This window comes from Penicillium expansum (genome assembly GCF_000769745.1).
Source record: "Penicillium expansum strain MD-8 chromosome Unknown contig190, whole genome shotgun sequence".
Taxonomy (NCBI): domain Eukaryota; kingdom Fungi; phylum Ascomycota; class Eurotiomycetes; order Eurotiales; family Aspergillaceae; genus Penicillium; species Penicillium expansum.
The window spans coordinates 185,450-204,173 of record NW_015971406.1 but is presented as its reverse complement, the minus strand read 5'-3'; the positions used below and the strand labels follow the sequence as shown (position 1 = coordinate 204,173).

The 18,724-nt window shown below is 48.0% G+C and overlaps 6 protein-coding genes across 6 annotated transcripts; 2 read left to right on the top strand and 4 right to left on the bottom strand.

The window, feature by feature from the left end:
• Positions 1-151: 151 nt before the first annotated feature.
• On the bottom strand, positions 152-1,752 carry PEX2_057180 (putative MFS hexose transporter; the record flags this gene model as incomplete). Its single annotated transcript, XM_016742992.1, has 2 exons — positions 152-1,543; positions 1,600-1,752. The coding sequence occupies 2 exons, from the start codon at positions 1,750-1,752 to the stop codon at positions 152-154; spliced, it is 1,545 nt and encodes a 514-aa protein (XP_016595714.1).
• Positions 1,753-2,185: 433 nt separating this feature from the next.
• PEX2_057170 (glycoside hydrolase family 1 protein) lies at positions 2,186-3,821 on the top strand (the record flags this gene model as incomplete). The annotated part of the gene is made up of 4 exons (XM_016742991.1): positions 2,186-2,713; positions 2,786-3,072; positions 3,131-3,627; positions 3,679-3,821. The coding sequence occupies 4 exons, from the start codon at positions 2,186-2,188 to the stop codon at positions 3,819-3,821; spliced, it is 1,455 nt and encodes a 484-aa protein (XP_016595713.1).
• A 1,252-nt stretch (positions 3,822-5,073) lies between these two features.
• PEX2_057160 (endo-beta-1,2-glucanase) lies at positions 5,074-8,622 on the top strand (the record flags this gene model as incomplete). The annotated part of the gene is made up of 10 exons (XM_016742990.1): positions 5,074-5,850; positions 5,910-6,001; positions 6,590-6,935; positions 6,989-7,239; positions 7,298-7,421; positions 7,486-7,753; positions 7,807-7,876; positions 7,935-8,206; positions 8,274-8,446; positions 8,512-8,622. 10 exons carry the CDS (start codon positions 5,074-5,076, stop codon positions 8,620-8,622), a joined length of 2,484 nt encoding a protein of 827 aa, XP_016595712.1.
• A 494-nt stretch (positions 8,623-9,116) lies between these two features.
• PEX2_057150 (CheY-like superfamily) lies at positions 9,117-11,972 on the bottom strand (the record flags this gene model as incomplete). The annotated part of the gene is made up of 1 exon (XM_016742989.1): positions 9,117-11,972. One exon carries the CDS (start codon positions 11,970-11,972, stop codon positions 9,117-9,119), a length of 2,856 nt encoding a protein of 951 aa, XP_016595711.1.
• Positions 11,973-15,161: 3,189 nt separating this feature from the next.
• PEX2_057140 (glutathione S-transferase family protein) lies at positions 15,162-15,882 on the bottom strand (the record flags this gene model as incomplete). The annotated part of the gene is made up of 2 exons (XM_016742988.1): positions 15,162-15,773; positions 15,829-15,882. The coding sequence occupies 2 exons, from the start codon at positions 15,880-15,882 to the stop codon at positions 15,162-15,164; spliced, it is 666 nt and encodes a 221-aa protein (XP_016595710.1).
• A 1,813-nt stretch (positions 15,883-17,695) lies between these two features.
• Positions 17,696-18,525, bottom strand: PEX2_057130 (glutathione S-transferase family protein; the record flags this gene model as incomplete). The annotated part of the gene is made up of 3 exons (XM_016742987.1): positions 17,696-18,069; positions 18,127-18,332; positions 18,395-18,525. 3 exons carry the CDS (start codon positions 18,523-18,525, stop codon positions 17,696-17,698), a joined length of 711 nt encoding a protein of 236 aa, XP_016595709.1.
• Positions 18,526-18,724: the final 199 nt, after the last annotated feature.

The following is an 18,724-nucleotide window of genomic DNA, read 5'->3' as shown; positions in this document are numbered from 1 at the left end:
CAGTGTTGGTACCATCAATATTATTTTTTATAACATTTAATCAAAATGGTCTTCCATTTTTGATGAACATGGTTGTTTTTAATTAGTTTTATTCATCTGAAGAATTATGTTCATGATATAATAATGGTTTGCCCATAGGAATAGTAGTATCTCACGCCGACTTGGTCTCCACATGCTCTTCATACTGTACTTGTTCCTTTTGCTCCGCGACCTTGTGAACCAGTCCACGTTTGGCATCTTCACCTTCAAACAGATAAGCCAATTCTTCAAGCGTGGGACCGGCCGTCTCAACGAAGAAGAAGTAGACCACGAGGAAGACAATAAGGACCCAGACACAGTAGTAGATGTAGAACTTCCAGCCAAGGTTCTTCAGGCCAATGGGGTTGACATAGCTTCCGAAGATAGATGCCACCTGAATGGTGAGGAGGACGAATGCCCATGTTTTAGCACGCATCTGAAGCGTCACAACTTCCAGCGAATATGTGACAATCAGATTGGTCCACGCGAAAGTGTAGAACGCCTGGAAGAAAAATATACATGCAATAACGACACGACCGGCCACCAAAGAGTTGTGCTCAAGGTACTGCTGGGCAGCGATTGTCCACACGACGAAAGTGACAACAACACCACCGGAACCGGTGAGGAAGAAAAAGCGACGGCGGAATTTATCGATGACCAGCGCAACGAAGATCGCGACAATATACTGCCAGAGAGTGACCATTCCGTTCATAAGTGTGATTTCGGACTGAGTCTTAAGGCCCGTATCTTTCAGAATCTGGGTCAAGTAATTCGAGACGAGCAGGTTGCCCGAGCTCTGACTGAAAACGGCGGTAGAAAAGCAGAGAAACAGGCGTTTGAGATTTGCACGAGAGGAAAAGAAGTCCTTCCAGCTCATGTTACTCTCTGCTTCTTTATCAATGGCCTGCTGGATTTCAGCGCACTCCACGGCGACCAACTCCGAGTTGGGGTCACATTCACCGTGGAACTTGATGAGGATCTGGCGGGCTTCTTGGGTACGACCCTTTGCAATCAACCAACGAGGAGACTCGGGGCAGAACCAAATGAGACAGAATTGGTAGGCCGAGGGGACAATTTGGATCAAAGTAGGGAGCCGCCATGACCACTGATTGGTTATCCTGTAACAGCCAAATGTTGCCCAGGCCCCAATCACATAGCCAAGAACGATGGAGGTGTTGTAGAAAGTAGTGACTTGTACACGTTCCTTGGGGTGGGACAGCTCTGTGATCAAAACGGGTGCGCCCATCTGAATGAGCGAAGACCCTATGCCCAGAACGATCTTGCCACCAATATACATGTTTAAGGAAGTGGCAAAGAATTCGACAATCACGCCAACAATGATAACGGCAGACCCTAGCGCAGTGGGTAGACGACGACCGAACTTATCGCTAATCCAGCTGAGGAAAATGAACGGGATGACACCGCCAATGGCGTTAGCTGCTCCAAAGAAACCCAATGTGGCGCCTTCTGGATGTCCGAATCGATTTTGCCAGGATTCCAAGACCTGCATACCGTTCGTCATGGACTATAATAGATCGTCAGTAAAATGCACGCCAGTGTAGAAAAAATACCATGACTCACTCCATCAATACCGAGAGCCGCACTTGCGAGTAGGGACGAAGTAAGCAGAAAGTATAGCAGAATGCCATTCTTGCGTCGCCAGAAGGGCGGCATAGCATTCACGTCAATGGACGAGATAATGCCCTCGGCGGCATGAGCGGCAGCAGGAGCCATGATTGCAGACTTCAACTGAGAGTAAAGGACAATTGAAGCGGGCTTGCCTATGATCGAAATATGGGAGGTCTTAGCCCGAAGGCTTCCTTGCACTTCTTATAGAAGAGACTGTCGGGTGGAGACAACGAGTTCTACGCATTGCGACAGCCCTAAAGGTCTTCATGTGAGAGAAACCATGATTTCGTATTTCTGCGGGGAATTGCCCCGTGGGGAAAAAATGCGAAGGTCTGGAGATTCGGGGAATCGGCGAAATGCCAATTTTGCCGTTTATCCTTCGACGTGCGGCGGGATAACCCCATCCACTTCAACGCCACAATTCCCCGGCTATTGAGGAATATAGCTTTGAAATCTGCTGGGTGCAGAGCTCTGTCACCTTCTTCTCTTTCAAAATACTTCACACTGTTTCTGTGGTTTTGTGTTGAACATTGCCAATATGTCAGTATCCTTGCCTGCCGATTTTGAATGGGGATTCGCGACAGCTTCCTATCAGATCGAAGGAGCTGTGAATGAAGATGGGCGCGGGGAATCGATCTGGGATACTTTCTGCCACCTTGAACCTACTAGGACCAAAGGGGCCAATGGAGACATCGCTTGTGACCACTACAACCGATTCGAGGAGGATTTCGACCTTCTCTCCAAGTACGGCGCGAAAGCATACCGATTCTCAATTTCCTGGTCGCGGATTATTCCGCTAGGAGGAAGGAACGACCCAGTCAACGAAGCTGGCATCGCGTTTTATGACAAACTCATCGATTCCCTGCTTGCCAGGGGAATCACTCCATGGGTCACCCTCTATCATTGGGACCTTCCTCAAGGTATCCATGATCGATACGGAGGTTGGTTAAATGTGGAAGAGTCGCAGCTTGACTTTGAGCGATATGCACAAATTTGCTATGAGAGATTTGGAGACCGAGTCAAGAACTGGATCACACTGAATGAGCCGTGGATTGTTTCTATCTTTGTATGTACCTCTATTCCCCCTGTCCTTTTCTTTTTTCCTCCCATTTCAGACGACAGCTAACACAATTTTTAGGGATACGCCACCGGCGGAAATGCTCCCGGGCGAAGCAGTATAAATCCACAGTCCACAGAGGGCGATACTACTACGGAGCCATGGATTGTCGGGAAAGCCTTGATCATGAGCCACGCTCGTGCTGTCGCTCTATATAACCGGAAATTCCGGGCTTCTCAACAAGGAAGGATTGGTATCTCTCTGAATGGTGACTACTACGAGCCCTGGGATAGTCAGGACGAACGCGACCAGCAGGCTGCTGAGCGCCGGATGCAGTTCCACATCGGATGGTTTGCGAACCCCGTTTGGTACGTTTGTGTTGAATTTCAAGGATACAACGAATCAAGCGACTAACATCTTTGACAGTCTAGCACAAGACTACCCCAAATGCATGAGAGACCAGCTCGGCGAGAGACTCCCTAGCTTCACAGAGTCAGACTTCGCTCTACTTAGAGAGGCCGACATTGACTTCTACGGAATGAACTATTACACTTCCCAATTTGCCCGGCACCGTGATGAACCTGCGCTTGAGACTGACTTCATGGGGAATGTGGATGAACTACAAGAAAACAAGCAAGGTGTATCAGTCGGAGAAAAGAGTGGTGTCCATTGGCTTCGGTCAACCCCGGAACTTTTCCGGAAGCACTTGACACGAGTTTATCGGACATATGGCAAGCCCATCTATATCACAGAGAATGGATGCCCGTGTCCTGGCGAGGATAAGATGACATGTGAAGAGGCTGTCAACGATACCTACCGAATCCAATACTTCAAAGATCATCTCGATGCGGTCGGAAGAGCGCGCACAGAGGATGGCTCTGATATCAAAGGCTATTTCGCATGGTCATTGATGGACAATTTAGGTATGTTTCCTGCTTCATACTTCAGGATATTTGAGCTAATCCTTCTTCCAGAATGGTCAGATGGATACGGGGTTCGCTTCGGCGTTACCTTCACCGATTACAACACACTGGAAAGAACACCCAAGCAATCCGCTTTGCTGCTGAAGGGCATGTTCGATGAACGCATGGGTGTCAATTCTTCTGAATCCCAATAGAACAATGGGATAGATTCTGATGAGCCTAGAGCACACTGTAAACAACTTCCATGAGACTAGACGGACGTTATTCTGTTAGATATTACAGTTGATCTCGAATTCTTGCTTCACTTTCTACGTCGTAGCCCTACCTTCAAAAACGTAATAGACACGGCATTCAAGCTCGTGTTAATAAATATAAATTGATTGATTTAATTTAATCAACCAAGCTTCGGAATTACCCCAAAGCCAAGAAGAAAAAAACCTGGGGGGCTTTCGGGGAAATGGGAGTATTTGACCGAGGCACATCCCCCACCTACGCAACTTCCCAACTGCCCTAACCTCCGACGAGTTTTCCCGACAAAAAAGATGTGATGGCCAGCCCTGCATCTCGTTCGCGCTCCTCGACTAGAGCATGCGATCGGTGCCGTCGGAGAAAAGCAAAGGTATGAGACGAAAATCCCTATTGCCACTCTAAACTAAATTATCATAGTGTGACTGCTCGGGTGAATCGTCAATATGCACCAACTGCCGTCTGGCTCGGACACAATGCACATTTGACCTACCTATCGCTAGACGTGGGCCCAAATCAAGGCGACAAAGGTCGCATGATGTGGCTTATCCGAATGTCCTGCATAGTCCCCTGGCATCAGCCTTGCAGGTACCGGAACACGGCTCGATAACTCAAAATCTCAGTTCGACCGCACCGGTTGCAGTTCCAATAGAGGCATGGGACGCCGATCTCGCGGTACTTGATCCCGCTCTATCCCCTGAGACGGTGCATACAGTCCAGTCATCTATTTCCGATGTCGCCTCGATAAGAATCACCTCTGCTTTACAGCGATGGCATGCTTTGGAGCGGGTAGTTTCTGTGCAAAGCTCATCAGCACATCTAGAGCGTACTATCAATCATTGCTTCGAATTATTCTTTGAATATCTTTATCCCTTGACTCCACTTGTTCATGAACCTAGTCTCCGAGATGCGCTAGGGTTCTTCGTGACCCAAGGAAGGAATTCGAGAGCTGATGGCCTCATATATGGAGTGAATAGTCTTAAATATCCAGAGCTGTGGCCGGATCTTTCTTTCACTTTGATTACCGCTGTCTGTGCAGAAGCAGCCTTTCTCCTTCCGAAAGACATCTTTCCCGAGGGAGAGGGGATCGCAGACATATTTCTGCAAGCCTCTAGAAATTGCCTGGCCACATATCTGGAAGCTGATCTTGAATACCCAAATGCCAACTCGGTTGCCATTCGATATTTCCATTCCAACTGCATGCATGCGGCCGGCAAACCACGACTGTCGTGGCACATTTTTGGGGAAGCTACCCGATTGGCCCAAGTGATGCAGATGCATGAAGAAGATTCGCTGCAGGGGCTCACTTCTCTCGAAGTAGAGTTCCGCCGACGAGCATTCTGGATTGCCTATATCGGCGATAAATCGGCAGCCATTCTGAACAATCGTCCGATTACTATTCACAAATATTCATTCAACTCTGGCATCACCATTGGCTATCCAACAGGGATCGAAGATGAGACAATCTTGACACCGGGTAGTGCTGTTCCAGATGCTGAGAGTACTCAAAAGAGTTTCATTGCAGGATTTAACGCAAACATTCGGCTCTGGCAAAGTGCATCCGATTTGCTTTTAGAGATGCGATTGTTGGATAGTCACAAAAATGGGAATTTACTTCCTCGTCAACCTCCCACAGCAGAAGAAAGTCACAGGCTTGACCATCTTTACGTGCTTTTTGCAACGTCTCTCGATGACCTGCCCTCCTTCTTACAATATGATCATCTTATGTCAAACGCCAACAAAGACAACCAACGGCTGTCTAGACTCACGAGACTACATATCATTCAAGCAGCCAACGTATACGTCTCGTTGCACTGTCTGAAGATGGTAATCACACAGAAATTTGAAGAGTTTAATTACTATCCTCCTGCGCCAAATGAAATGCTGTTATTACGAAAAACTGATATTGCACGCGATCTTCTGCGAGTCATTCGCGATGCCCCTTTCTGGGCATTGCAGATTAACGGCGAACCATGTGTAAGTTTTCCCTTTCTTCTGCTTTCCCTGTCAAATGACAAGTTCTGATGACCATCTAGGTGGAGAAGATTAGACTCATAGGAGCTTGTCTCCTCGAAATCATCGATCAGCATGAAGCATCTCCTCTGTCGGCTCGAGCGCGTAATGATCTGTCGGTGCTCCTTGATATACTGACACGCTTAGACTCGAAAGCATCAGACACTTTGCGACGGTTGTTATGAATAAGCTTCATAGTGCTATGTAATAAGCTGTTTTATATCAAGTGACTAAATTAGATTGTATAATTAAAAATGAAAATATTTTCTGCAACATGTTTCACTTGGTAAATAACTGGTGTCTGAATCAAGTAAGTGATCAACGTCTGGGGAACTTGGAAACATTCTGAGATTTTCCCCACGCAATCTATAATTCCCCGATTCTCCGTTTCCTTTCGGCTAATTGACCCCACAAGAATCCTGGTCGAAGATCCCATCCTATAGCGGAAATCGATTCGCATAGTCACGAGCCGGACAAACGGGTAAACGTCTAACATGGGTGGCGTGCACCCTCAGCGCATTATCAGATTATTTTACCGGCGTTTTTCAGGGGAAAGCTTCTCGGAATGCGGGGACCCCAGAGGCTCGTGATGTGATATAATTCGTGGACATGGGAGCTCGGGCAAATGCGCGATTCCCACTTCAAACCAGAGACACATGGTATTTATATGACTCGAGATATCCGTTTATTGATGTCTAACCAGCCCAGCTCGTCATTCAATCCAATTCTTTACTTTGGACAATCCTGATATGCGTCTCCACGAGAAATTTGGTCATGTCTTGACATGGACAACCCTGGTCAATGCTCTACCATCGGCATCTGGACATACCAAAGAGCCCTCATGTCGTTTTGCCCATCAGTATTCCCAAAAGCAGATCCTCCAGGATCCCACTGCTTTTATCAACGACATGCTGTATTGGGAGGGCAAGTTCCACCAAAATAACATCTCATACAACAGCAACAATGGTATCTCCTACGATGGCACCAATATCGACTGGGTGACCGGAAAGGCAACAGCCAAGCACACGTTCAGTGCTGCTAGCAAAGAGGTTGGTGTTCATTTCCCCCATTGTTTAGAAATTCTCAGCTCATGTCCCAATAGTCCCTTCAAATCATGCTGTATACCCAGGCTGTTGCGGGCTCTCCAGAGGCTGCTCGGTTCCTCTCACCTGAGAACACAGCAGATGCCCCCAAAATAGCTGCTTCTATTATGCAGAAAAAGTTGCAGACTTATCTCAAATTCAACGAGACTTACCCAGGCTTTGGAGGTTTCTTGCCCTGGGTCTCGGCGGATACTCTGGAGATGACTCCAAGATCGGATTGGGTCAACCGCGTGCCTGCTCTTGATAACGGGTATGTAGATTCTTGACCCTTGTTCTGGTTTCCAGGCTAACAAGAGATATCTGTTTAGTGAACTTGTATGGGCTGTATATGGCTTCATCCAGGCCCTTGAAAACACAGGCAATAAGAACTATCGGGAACTCGCGCAGAAATGGCAGGTTTGGATGGACTACACTAAGACTACTGCCGCTAAGGTACATCTGCCACGATCCCCTGTTCAATTTTGACCGGTTCACTAATATTGTGTCTGTTCATCAGATCTTCTACAAAGGCAATGGCCGGGTTTGTACCGTCATTGATATCAAAGATCAGTCCCTCCCCGTCAACCACCCGGATCAGTCGTATCTATGTGAGACTAAAGATCTACTCGACGACCCTTTCGAAGGCGAAGTTTTCACTTTTTGGCTGCAATTCTTCGGCGGTCTGTCGAAAGCCGATAAACAAGCACTCTGGGAAGTTAAGAAATCCCAGTTAGTGAGCGTGGACTACGAACTCGGCGAGTTCGGGCCTATCACTGTCCAAAAGGGTTTGTTGATTCCAAGATGAGGACGATATAACAGTCACTAAATCTTGAGACAGGCTTTTGGTTCTCCAGCCACGAAACCTGGAAGGTTTTGGAGATGCCCTACTACGACATCGACATTGTCCGGTGAGTCTTCAACAAAAGGCAGAGACAGACTGTCATATACTAACATTTTCCTATCCAGTCGCGTATTTAAAAACGCCGAGCGCGTTCGAACCTGCAACTCAGTTGCCACGAAAGTGCCCGGCATGTTCGCCTCAATTAACAACATCACCGACCCCTCAACAGGCGATGTAACAGGCTATATCTCAAACGCTGGTATCCCCTCGATCTCGAACCAGACTGTCCAGGAACTAGACGTCATTACGCCGTACAGTGTATTCCCGACAATCTTGGTCAACAAGTCTGTCGGACTCGCTTGGTGGAGAAACATGGTTGTTGCTAAGAAAATGCAGAGTAAGTGAACTCTTTCAGGTATCAAGGTGGTGCTGTTGGTATGGTGCTAATAGACACAACTCTCCAGATATCTATGGCAGCACTGAATCCACTCGTGTTGATGGAACTGGAGTTTCTGCCCTTCTCACTTGGGACAGCAAGGTCACCACCGTAGTCGCAATTTTGGGGGGAGTGACCGATTTTGTTCGTCAGAAGATGAAGGCGGATAACGTATATGATGAGTTTGTGGACATCATTGAGGTATGTTCTCCCGGATGGCTCTAAAGGACTCTGTGGAAGGGAACTCGCTAATTGCTTCTAAATAGGCTGAGTACTCTCGGGTCTTCACGCATCTCAAAGGAGAAAACGTCGACTTCTGCCTCCCCCAGGAGGCTGTTCCTGATGTAGGATTGGTTGATTTCACACTTTGCAACTAGAGCAGCCTAAGATCAACATGTGCGGATTACGATCATAGTTTCATATAGAAGACAAGAATAGTACAACAGTCATGATCAAATTTACGGGATTTAAGTGCTGGTGTATAGCTATAAGGCTGTCTAGAGTGGGGAAAAACACGTTGGCTAGGACTCAAGACTCGGTATGTCTTATTACATGTTCATTCAATGACTCTATGTAGTGCAGAGTGATCGCTTGTGATGTATCATCAATCGTTGTATCCAAAATGGGATAATAAACATAAAAGTGGCCAAAAAAGTGACGACGATGGTATATGGCAGTTGAAAATGAATAGATCGCCGAGTCAATGCGTATCGTAACCTGAGAGGCCTCTAGGCCAAAGGCAAAAGCAATTGAGGGGTTTGTACATGAAGAAGGAAATATCCGCATACAATGGGTATATAATGGTCTTGACGTTGAAATCCAAGAAAGCAACATGATCTTCAATCAATGGGCCTAGTGGTTATACTAGGACTTAGACAACGGGATTGCTAGTACCACCGCAGAATTCGAGAATCAACCGTTCAAGGTCAGAGAGTTTGTAGGGTTTCGTCATATAGCCTTTGATTCCCACTCTAGAGGCGCGATTCAATGCCTCGTCGCTCACATCGGCACTCACGGCAAGAACTGTGGGAGGTTTGGGAGGTGATGGCGAACAAAAGTTGTTGGGAATTGGATCCATTTCCATGGAGTCAGGGCTGTTGGGGTTCGGTTGTTCAAAGGCAGCATGCTGGTCCCGATGGTTGTCGACCATCTGGAGAATTCGTGAGGTGGCTTCATATCCATCCATTTCAGGCATCCAAAGATCCATTAGGACGACATCGATGGGTTTTATTTTTGTAGCCAGAGGTGGCTCATTGATGACGCCTTGCATTGGGTCGAGACTAACGTCAAGGGTAGTGGAGGGCTTTGACGCGGAGAGAATGCCTTCAACAATTTGGACGGCTTCTTTGCCATCGGCCGCTTCGAGTACATCGCGGTAGCCAAGTTTGCGTAGCATGTTCACCAGTACACGCCGGTTGATTCGATTGTCTTCGGCAACTAGAAACCGCAGCGGATATTTTTCCCCAAGCTTCTTGTCATATGCATCACCGGAGATGTGAGTTCGATGCAAACGGGTTTGTGATGACGGTCGCTGTGGTGTCGGGCTTTCAGACATATTTCCGTCGGTGGTACACGGTGTCGGCTGTTGCAGCTGACAGCTTTGGGGGAGGATGAAAGGAGAATTAAAGGAAGATGGGTCGGAAAGAAGGCTACTCACGCTGCCCTGTCGTGTTTGGTCGGTTGCAGAGGTAGATGGCGTCGAAACACTCTCACTGGGAGTTGCAGGGCGGAGTTCAGCTTCACGTTGGTTTACGGGGATTCGAATCCGAAATTCTGTACCACGTGTAGGACCAGAAGTCGACGAGCGCACGCAGGTCAAGTCGCCACCCATTTTGCGTGAAAGACCCTTGGCCACAAGGAGACCGAGGCCCAGGCCATCTTTGCTTCTTGTGGTCGATGCATCCTCACGAGCAAATGGCTTGAAAAGATTGGGTAGGAACGCAGCGGGAATTCCCGGGCCAGTATCGCGGACAAGAATAAGAACATCATTCTTCTTGGGGTCAATGGTTGCGTAAACAGTAATCGTGCCGTTATTAGTAAATTTAATCGCGTTGAGAAAGACGCATGAGATCAGTTTAGCCAGATCACGGTCATCGGCAAGAAGCGTGTCCGGTAATGATGGGTCTACAGACCAGTCTACAACCTTGGTGAACAATTCACCATTCGAGGACCGCGACCGAATCTCAATCCTTTCACCAAACTCGGTTGCATTGCTAACGGCAGAGTCCGGTCGGCCACCAACGTGAAGAGACTCATTGATCACCAAACGGAGAAGATCTCGGAGTTTAGTAAAACGCAAAGCAGAGCCTCTCAGGTTCACATTAATGCCCTCAAGGAGTAAGTGAGGTGCTGATCGTCGAACTGCGAGGGATGGGCGTGGATCGACCATGTTCGCCATTACAGCTTCGAACTGGCGGGCTGGGATAGCATGTACGATCTGCTCACTTTCGTGGACGGCATTCTTGACTTCTTCGCTGCGAGGTGAAAGCTCTTGCCGCGACGAAGCCGCACGGAGTCTTTGCTTGCGTATTGGTCGTGTATTCATTTCTGGCGGTAGGCTCCGCCGCCGTTTGTATGGATTTACAGCGATATTCTTCCCTTCGACAAAGACGCTCGGGCGGGTTTCGAGTATAGTAGGTGGGACGGTGAGACCGCCCAATTTATCGGGCTCCTCCCGGAGTGGTGTTTTTGGGATTTGCATGTTGAGCTCGTATGCATGAACGACATTGTCAGCCGCTTCAACGGCACGTCTCGCGCTATCTTGAACCATCTCAATCCCCTCCTTGAGAGATTGAAAAATCCCGCCCGATTTGACAGGAGTTTTACTCTCTATCGCCTCGCGCACTGTAGCGTGCATGACATCAAGCATACCCACCACACCCTGCATCGGGGTCCTCAGCTCATGGGATAAGCTTCGGGCGTATGGTTTGAGAGGGTGTGAGTTGAAATCAGCGGCTTGGTGGAAGGCAGCAGTCTGGGAGGTGTGAAAATCGGAGGTATTCGTTGTCGGAGAATCTAACACTTCATCTAGAATTTGTTCCCCGGGGTCTAGTCGTTGTATAATCAAGTCTTCGAGCGAGTGGAGAATCATCTCCAGGAAGGACCAGGACAGGTGTCTGTGCCGAAGACCATCTTTCGACCACATCAACCCGAGGTGCGCCAGGCACTTTCCAGCCGAAAATAGAGGAATCGCCAAATAACCATCGGCGGTGAAGGGTAATTGGTCATCGCCGAACGATACAAGTGAGCTGAGATTATCGGGGATCAAACAGGGCCGTTCGTGGTCCATATGCAGCAAGGGGTTCCCGCCCGCGAAATACTTGTTTCGCTGCAAACCAACGGTCTGGTAACCATCGTTGTAGTAGAAAGCTGCACCAAAAAGGGACGGGCGCCGCCCTCCTAGATCTGGCATGGGCTCACTCCCGTGCACCCTCCGGGCAACGAACCCATACTGAGCTTTGGTTATAGATGTCATGTCCTCCATAAGCCGTTTCCAGAACAGCTCGGTGTCGGATGCCCGCAAACCCTTTTTCAGTGTGACCAAATGTTCAATGGCAGTGGTCTGAGCACCATCGTTCCATGTTCCCAAGTCCCGTTGCACATCTCCGTCGTCATGAACGGCATTTAGTCCCTCACCGGTCATGCATTCGGATTTGCAGGAGGGGAACGGCATGGTGGGACAAGGCTGGACAGCATGAGAGACATCCGGCTCGGGCGTGTCGGGCATAGTCCATGTGGTAAGTGAAGGTGAGGTCGGTTCGAGGATTCGTTGTTTCGGTCTGGTTGTTTATTCCTAGGGCAACGACCATAGCATTCAATTGTATAAATAATAGGTATGGTGGATGGATCGAGATGACTTCGACATACATCCACCAGAATATGAAATATTGGAGAGAGACGGCCCAGAAGGAGGGGAGAGGGGATTTTCCGTTAGTTCGATGGGGGCCGGGCGGTCTAGACACTCGACCTGAAACAGGAGTTATTAAGAGCTCATAGATTGTCAGGTAGAGCTAATAATGTTTCTAACAGAAAGAGTTTGAAGTTTCTCTCAAGCTTGAATTTCCCTTTGATGATCGTTCTTCTCTTTGTGTGTCATTGTTTTTTTCTCGAATTCTGCGGAGGTGCACGGAGGTTGCGATGCAGGATCAGCGGGATCTAGACCAGAATGATGAGCCATCAGGTACCCGGTACCTGGTTTACCCGGCCATTATCTACGGGAATATCAGGTACTCGGTACATCTGAGGTCATTTATAGAACAGATCTACTACTAATTTATATTAGGTGTTGTACATTGTCTATAGACTATATGAGTCAGTCTACTACTATGGAGCACACAGGCTATGCGAGCTAATGGGGTCCGCCGCGGCGATCGTATCGAAGTATCGCGGCTAACAGCACCCACACGCCACTCATCCTCCTTGCGTCAGCCGCACTCGGAGCCATCTTCACATCGATGTCGAGCGATCTAGGTTTGAAGGGAATTTTGGACCGGATACTCCAGACCAAGCCTCGCTGGCTCTTTATGGAAGACCGGGCAGTCTATAACGGGAAGGCAATCGACCTACGCGTCAAAATGACTAGTATTGCCCAGGGAATGCATTTTATCCCCGAGTTTGAGGGAGTTGTATCACTCCCGCAGTTTACGTCACAGCCGGCCGATTTCAGCCAGGTTCCGAACGCCTGCCTACTATCTAGCCTCGAAAAAGCCAGACCGAGCAATGACGCCCTCGAGTTTGAACTGGTCGACTTTAGAGATCCCTAAATGATAGTATACTCCGGTACGACGGGCCTACCAAAATGCGTCGTCCATTCCGTTGGCGGGGTAGTCTTGAATAGGCCTAAAGAAGGCGAGTTACACATAGAATTAGGCCCATAAAGTGTTGCATTGCAGTACACAACCACTGCCTGGATTATGTATCTACTTGGAGTTCAGGCGCTATATTTTGGATCATAAGTGATCCTCTACGATGCCAACCCATTCTTGCCGGATACTACAGCTTTGGTCAGGCTGGCAGCGCAGGTAAGATGAGCCTTTTCCTACCGGTTATTACCACATAGGAGCTTTCTAATCACTAGACCAGGATAACACACCTCGCTGCCTGTGAAGCACATTGTTTCTGGTAAATGCGTTAAGCCATCCGGGACCTTGCTCAACCCGTGAAGTTTGCAATTTTACTATAGCTTTGCCGAGGTCGAGAACATATTCTGCGAGAGTAAGCTCTAAGTACATAATTAGTTATTGGAGATTTGTTATAGAATGTTATGGAGTTCTGCTTGGCTAAAAGACACCTGTAACAAAGGAATGGTGGGCTATCCACGACATATGAAAATCAAGGAGCCTTTTTGAGGTACAGCGTACAAAGTCTCGGTGCCTGAAGGCATCCTGGTTGATTGTTCCCGCCTATTAAGATGAGTGCAAAGCCAGTAGAAGCGTGATTCATGTTCCTAGCAACTACAATCAATTTAACTAGCGATAACCTGATTGGGCCATATAGCCAATATAAAGAATGTGAAGGAATGTGAAGGAGATAGAGTTGTATAGGGAATGAGGATAAAGAAACCCTAGACTATATACCAACTATCTGATGGCTGATGGCTGATCTCTAAAACAGAAACATCAAACATCCAGGTATCCAACCAACATATGAAACGTAATACACTATATGTCCGAGCGAGGAAAGCCAAGGGTAGAATGTATTCTAGCACTAGCCAAGACAAAGCAGAATTTATGCAGACTTAGAACTCGAGGAAGTTCCCTTCATATGGATCTAGACCCCCAGAATAAAAGGGTTGTACTCGGAAACACTGCAGTTTGATTCAGAATTGTGATCTTGGCCGTTCGGGGCCACGAGTTCCTCGTCATTTCCCTGAAACCATGACTGACGTTCCTAGCATGCTTCCGCAGAAAGCCATGCTCTTCAAATGTAGGCCTCAAACTATTGAGCAAATCAAGGCCACTATTTTCTGAAGGGGGTTCTTCGTCAATGGATGGCGTCTCTAGGGATTTGGTATTGCAATGGTTTTAGTCAAATTGATTTGAGCCATGGAATTGCCAATCTTGATTCGTTTTGCTAGGCATGTGGGCTCGGCCATCTCGTCGTTTTGACCTGCCATATTGCCACGATAGAACTCTGTCTTATTGGCATACGATGCTCATTTGGCTGCGATGAGTAGTACTAGCTTGTATTCCTTTGTCCTACTCAGTATTCAATCATACATTGGAACTCTGGAATAGGGTCTCAGATAGGCCGGTCTGTGAGCCTCTTCTGCTGCAAGTTTAGACTTAGATAACTCAACTTTTGCCAGGCCCAGGACGATGGATAAGATTGATTTAGTTATTTAGATGACAAGCAGATCTAGGATACCAATACTTCGGCACGGATTGCCACTATATGAACAGGTGATCGGCGTATTTTAAATTTTCGGTACAGCTCGGTGCCCTAACTGAGCTGAAAAAAAGAATGGTTAGGAAGGCGTTTAACATAGGCCAAGGTGCCAAATATTAGCCCAACAATCAGCTTACCAACGTAAATGTTTTGGCATGGAGCACTCTCTTGTACTAGGGGTTTGACATGTATATCATGTCGGTTCTGTTGGACGGTAGGGTGTGCTGTAGGGCGGAGTTGACTGTGTGATGAATCAGACTCTACGGGTAACATCGATGCTGGAAACCCCCTGCATTAGTCTAGGAGGAAGGAGAGGACAAAGAAGCTAAGCTACTAGCGAGTTGCACATATAGAGACAGGGCGAGCAAACAGAGTCCGTCACCTGACTGGAACACTGCGCCAATTACATTATGTTATGTCGGTGCTCTTTGTTTATGATATCTTTAGTCTGTCAATACGAAGCATTTTTATGAGCGTAGCTGCATTTATTGTGTAGTTTGCATGCAAATTTTGTAGTCGATTGATCTATCTAAACCTGAGGAACCTGACGCTTCTCGATGAAATTCTTCTCGCCAAAAGCCTGTTTGACCTCGTCGACGTCAATGACACGTTCGTACCAGGCGACGGTGACCGGGTATTTGGCGCGCATCTCGGCGTCGATCCCCATGGAGAAGCCCCAGGCCAGCGCTGAGGCGAGTGTGATATCGGCCATGTTGATCTTATCCTCACTGCAAACCCAGGCGCGGTCCTTCAGGTGGGAATCGAGGAAGGTGAGAGAGCGATCCAAACGCTCCAGGGCGCTGTTCTCAGTAGCTTCATCGTAGGGCTTGGCCCCCCGACGCCACAAAGCCAGCTGCACCACGTTATCCATGACCTCCCCCTGGGAAAAGCAGATCCACTGCCGGATCGTGGCCCGCTCGACAGGGGTGCTGCCCATCAGCTGCCCGGCGGCTGGGCCACTCAGAGCGATATACTCGGCAATGGCATCCGTCTCGATCAGGTTAGTGCCGTCGGCACCCTCAAAAGTGGGCACCTTGCCGAACGGGAACTTAGACAGGAATTCGGGGCTGCGGTTGGTCTTGCGCATGACAAAATCCGGGATGGCCAGCTCCAGACCATTGAAATTGGCAGCTGCCTGGATCTGTTGGAGGCCTGAATTAGCAGCCACTTGGAACAAGTGAGTATGCAGGACGCACTCTCATGACCCGGGGGCTAGGGTTGTAGGACCAGATCTTGCCGAATGGTGCCATTGTGTGTAGAGGATGCTGAGAGAAGTGTGTGACTCGTGGAGAAGCGATAACGCGATAAACGTTTATAGATCTGTCTTTTCTCTTCTCCTTTACATTTATAATGGCTTGTGGGGCTATGTCGATTGGTAATTACCATGATATTCAGGAACCAAATAGGACTTCTTGGCAATGGCGGCCAGCCTACCCCGCCGATTTCTCATGCCGCGTTGCCCGAAGCCGAATCAACCGAGCAAGGCCGCCGTTATAGTCAAAATACTTCCGAGTGTGGATCATCATGTGGGTGGTAAGGCGACTCGCGGCGGGAGTGGGGAAACCGACCGAGCCGAACCTCATGCTTGTACTTGACCCTCTGAGATTATGGATTGCTCGCCGTGGAAGTCGTTTTTGTCCTCGACTTGTCTGTCTAATTAAACTCACCCAATTATAGGGAGGTAGAAAAAGAGAAATACGGGGCAGCGGAGCAGTTTCAGGAACCGAATTGGGGTATTCCCTTGTACAGTTGAAAATGTGAACTGAAATATATAGTCCAGTGGGCTACAAGGGTGGCGCTGTAACCTGGAACACAAGGTGTTGTGTACTCGGATATTCCTATCTGGAAATGAAGGGGTATCTCGTTACATTCGTGGAGTTGATCTGGATATATTTGTATATAATGTGCGCTGATGTGGCTTTCGACAGGATATACTGAACATGTTTGTGCAATTCAAGATCATATATCCAGTCGCGCGCGGCGTCGAGACAGCTAATCAAACACCCTCGACCGAATGCATGGTATCGGAGGTCCCGTGTCGGCACCAACACCGATATCGAGAATTAGAACCCATTCACAAAGCAGCACAAGAAAGGCGAACTGATTTAATGTTGAATACACGTCACAAATGCTATAGTTATGTTCTAGTGTGCGTGGAAGCAGAGTGGGAGATGGAGCCTATATCGCGTCAGCGTCGTGGATTCCCATATGACATGCCGCAAGTCAAATGGCATTCATTCAGAATTCTACCAGGGTACTCACTTGTTGCTGTCTGGGGATTACGAGTTCTTCTGCCGCAAGCTTTCAAGCGCTGGCGCGACGAAAGGCAAGTACCACGCTGAAGATGAGGTAGGACATTACAACCATGCGAGCCGTGCGACTATCGGGGCGCGGCCGATGGGTGGAGAAGTGCCGGGTGGAACAGGTGGTCACCTGAGCACCGATGATTGTAGCCATGCTAGATGATGGTTGGTTATAGAGTGAGGTGAATTTGAGGAGTCTGAAGTTTGACCAGGAGACTGGTGATGGTGACTTGAGAAGTCTAAGGTATGGACTATAGCAGCAATAGGAGATGGTTCTGTCGTGTGAAGACCGAACAAAAACAGTTCAGACTTCAGGGCTAAATAGACTTGGTGTACTTCGAGGCAGAATATTTTTTTTCTGCAGGCTTAAGCAACTTGACTAATAAAGCACATCGAATCGATTAGAATAATAAGATATTACCTTAAATAGGTGGAATTCTACGCAGAGTTAAATGACTTTGAAGACCTGGACTAATAATTTCTGATCGATCTGATTCCGCCGAGAAAGGAGTTTGCTGGTCGACCATACTGTGAGCCTGTTTGGTCTTTCAATCCCAAAGAACATTCACACAACAGTGCTTCTTGCTTCTTCTGACTTCGCTGGGAATGGAACCCTCTCGTTTCTCTTGGAACACTATCAAATCATTGAACGTGGTATTTATTGTATTGGTTTTATTTTGTATTACTAAACAAGATATCACCTGCTTAAGACAATGCCTTTCGTGATAGGATAGCACATAAGAAAATACATCCCAATCGCTTAATACTGATCGGAATTGGTCATTCCATCAATCCTAGTGCGAGAGTTTCGGAGTATCTCATTCCATTGCTCGTCTGTACGGTCAAGGTGAGGCACGTCCGCACCCTTCTGCACCCCAGGGCGCTTGTCAATCTCATCTACCCAGTTCTTGAGAGCCGGGAAGTCGGATAGATCGATCTCCAGCAGTTGAGGACCACGGCGGACCCACGTGTAGTTGATGATGTCGGCAATTGTGTACTTAGAGCCTGCCAGGTAGGTGCTCTCTTTCAGACGGGATTCCAGGACCGAGTAAAGGCGCTTGGTCTCGTCGATATACCGCTTGATGGCGTAGTTAGAGCGGACACTGGCGACAAGTCGGAAGTGGTTTGCTTGGCCTAGAGACATGACAATCAGAAAATGCCCGAGAAATCCATCTCGTCTTTCCAACATACCCTGCATTGGACCAATTCCACCTGTTTGGAACATCAGCCAGGACACCTGCTCAATGTACTCGGGAGTATCAGGCGCATAGCTGATATTGCGGTCGGTGTCGTATTTGTTGACGAGGTAAAGCATAATGGAACCACTCTCAAAAACGCGCTGTGGGCCGTCGGTGAGGGCAGGGATGCGGCCATTGGGGTTAATCTTCAAGAACCACCTAAGTTTTGATCGTGATTAGCAGGAAACCTTCTGTGTTAGGGATGTGGAGGATACACGTACTCCTCCTTCTGAATGTTTTTTCCAATATCGATTGGCTCAGTCTTATAGGAGAGACCAAGCTCCTCCAAGGTGATAGAGATCTTGACACCGTTGGCAGTGTTCCAGGTATAGAGTGTGATATCAGACGACATGGTGAGGGAGGCACGGACTGTGGGTAAGAGAGTAGAGAGTCTTGAAGTATGTCCGAATGAGCTGGCACTGAGGGTATGAGGACACAACTCCGGGGAGTATATGGGGACTCTTATGCCCTGCGACTCAACATTGAGCTGTATACATCCTGTAGTTTCCAAGGGTCACCAATTATGTCATTATCACTAATTATGTCGCTTC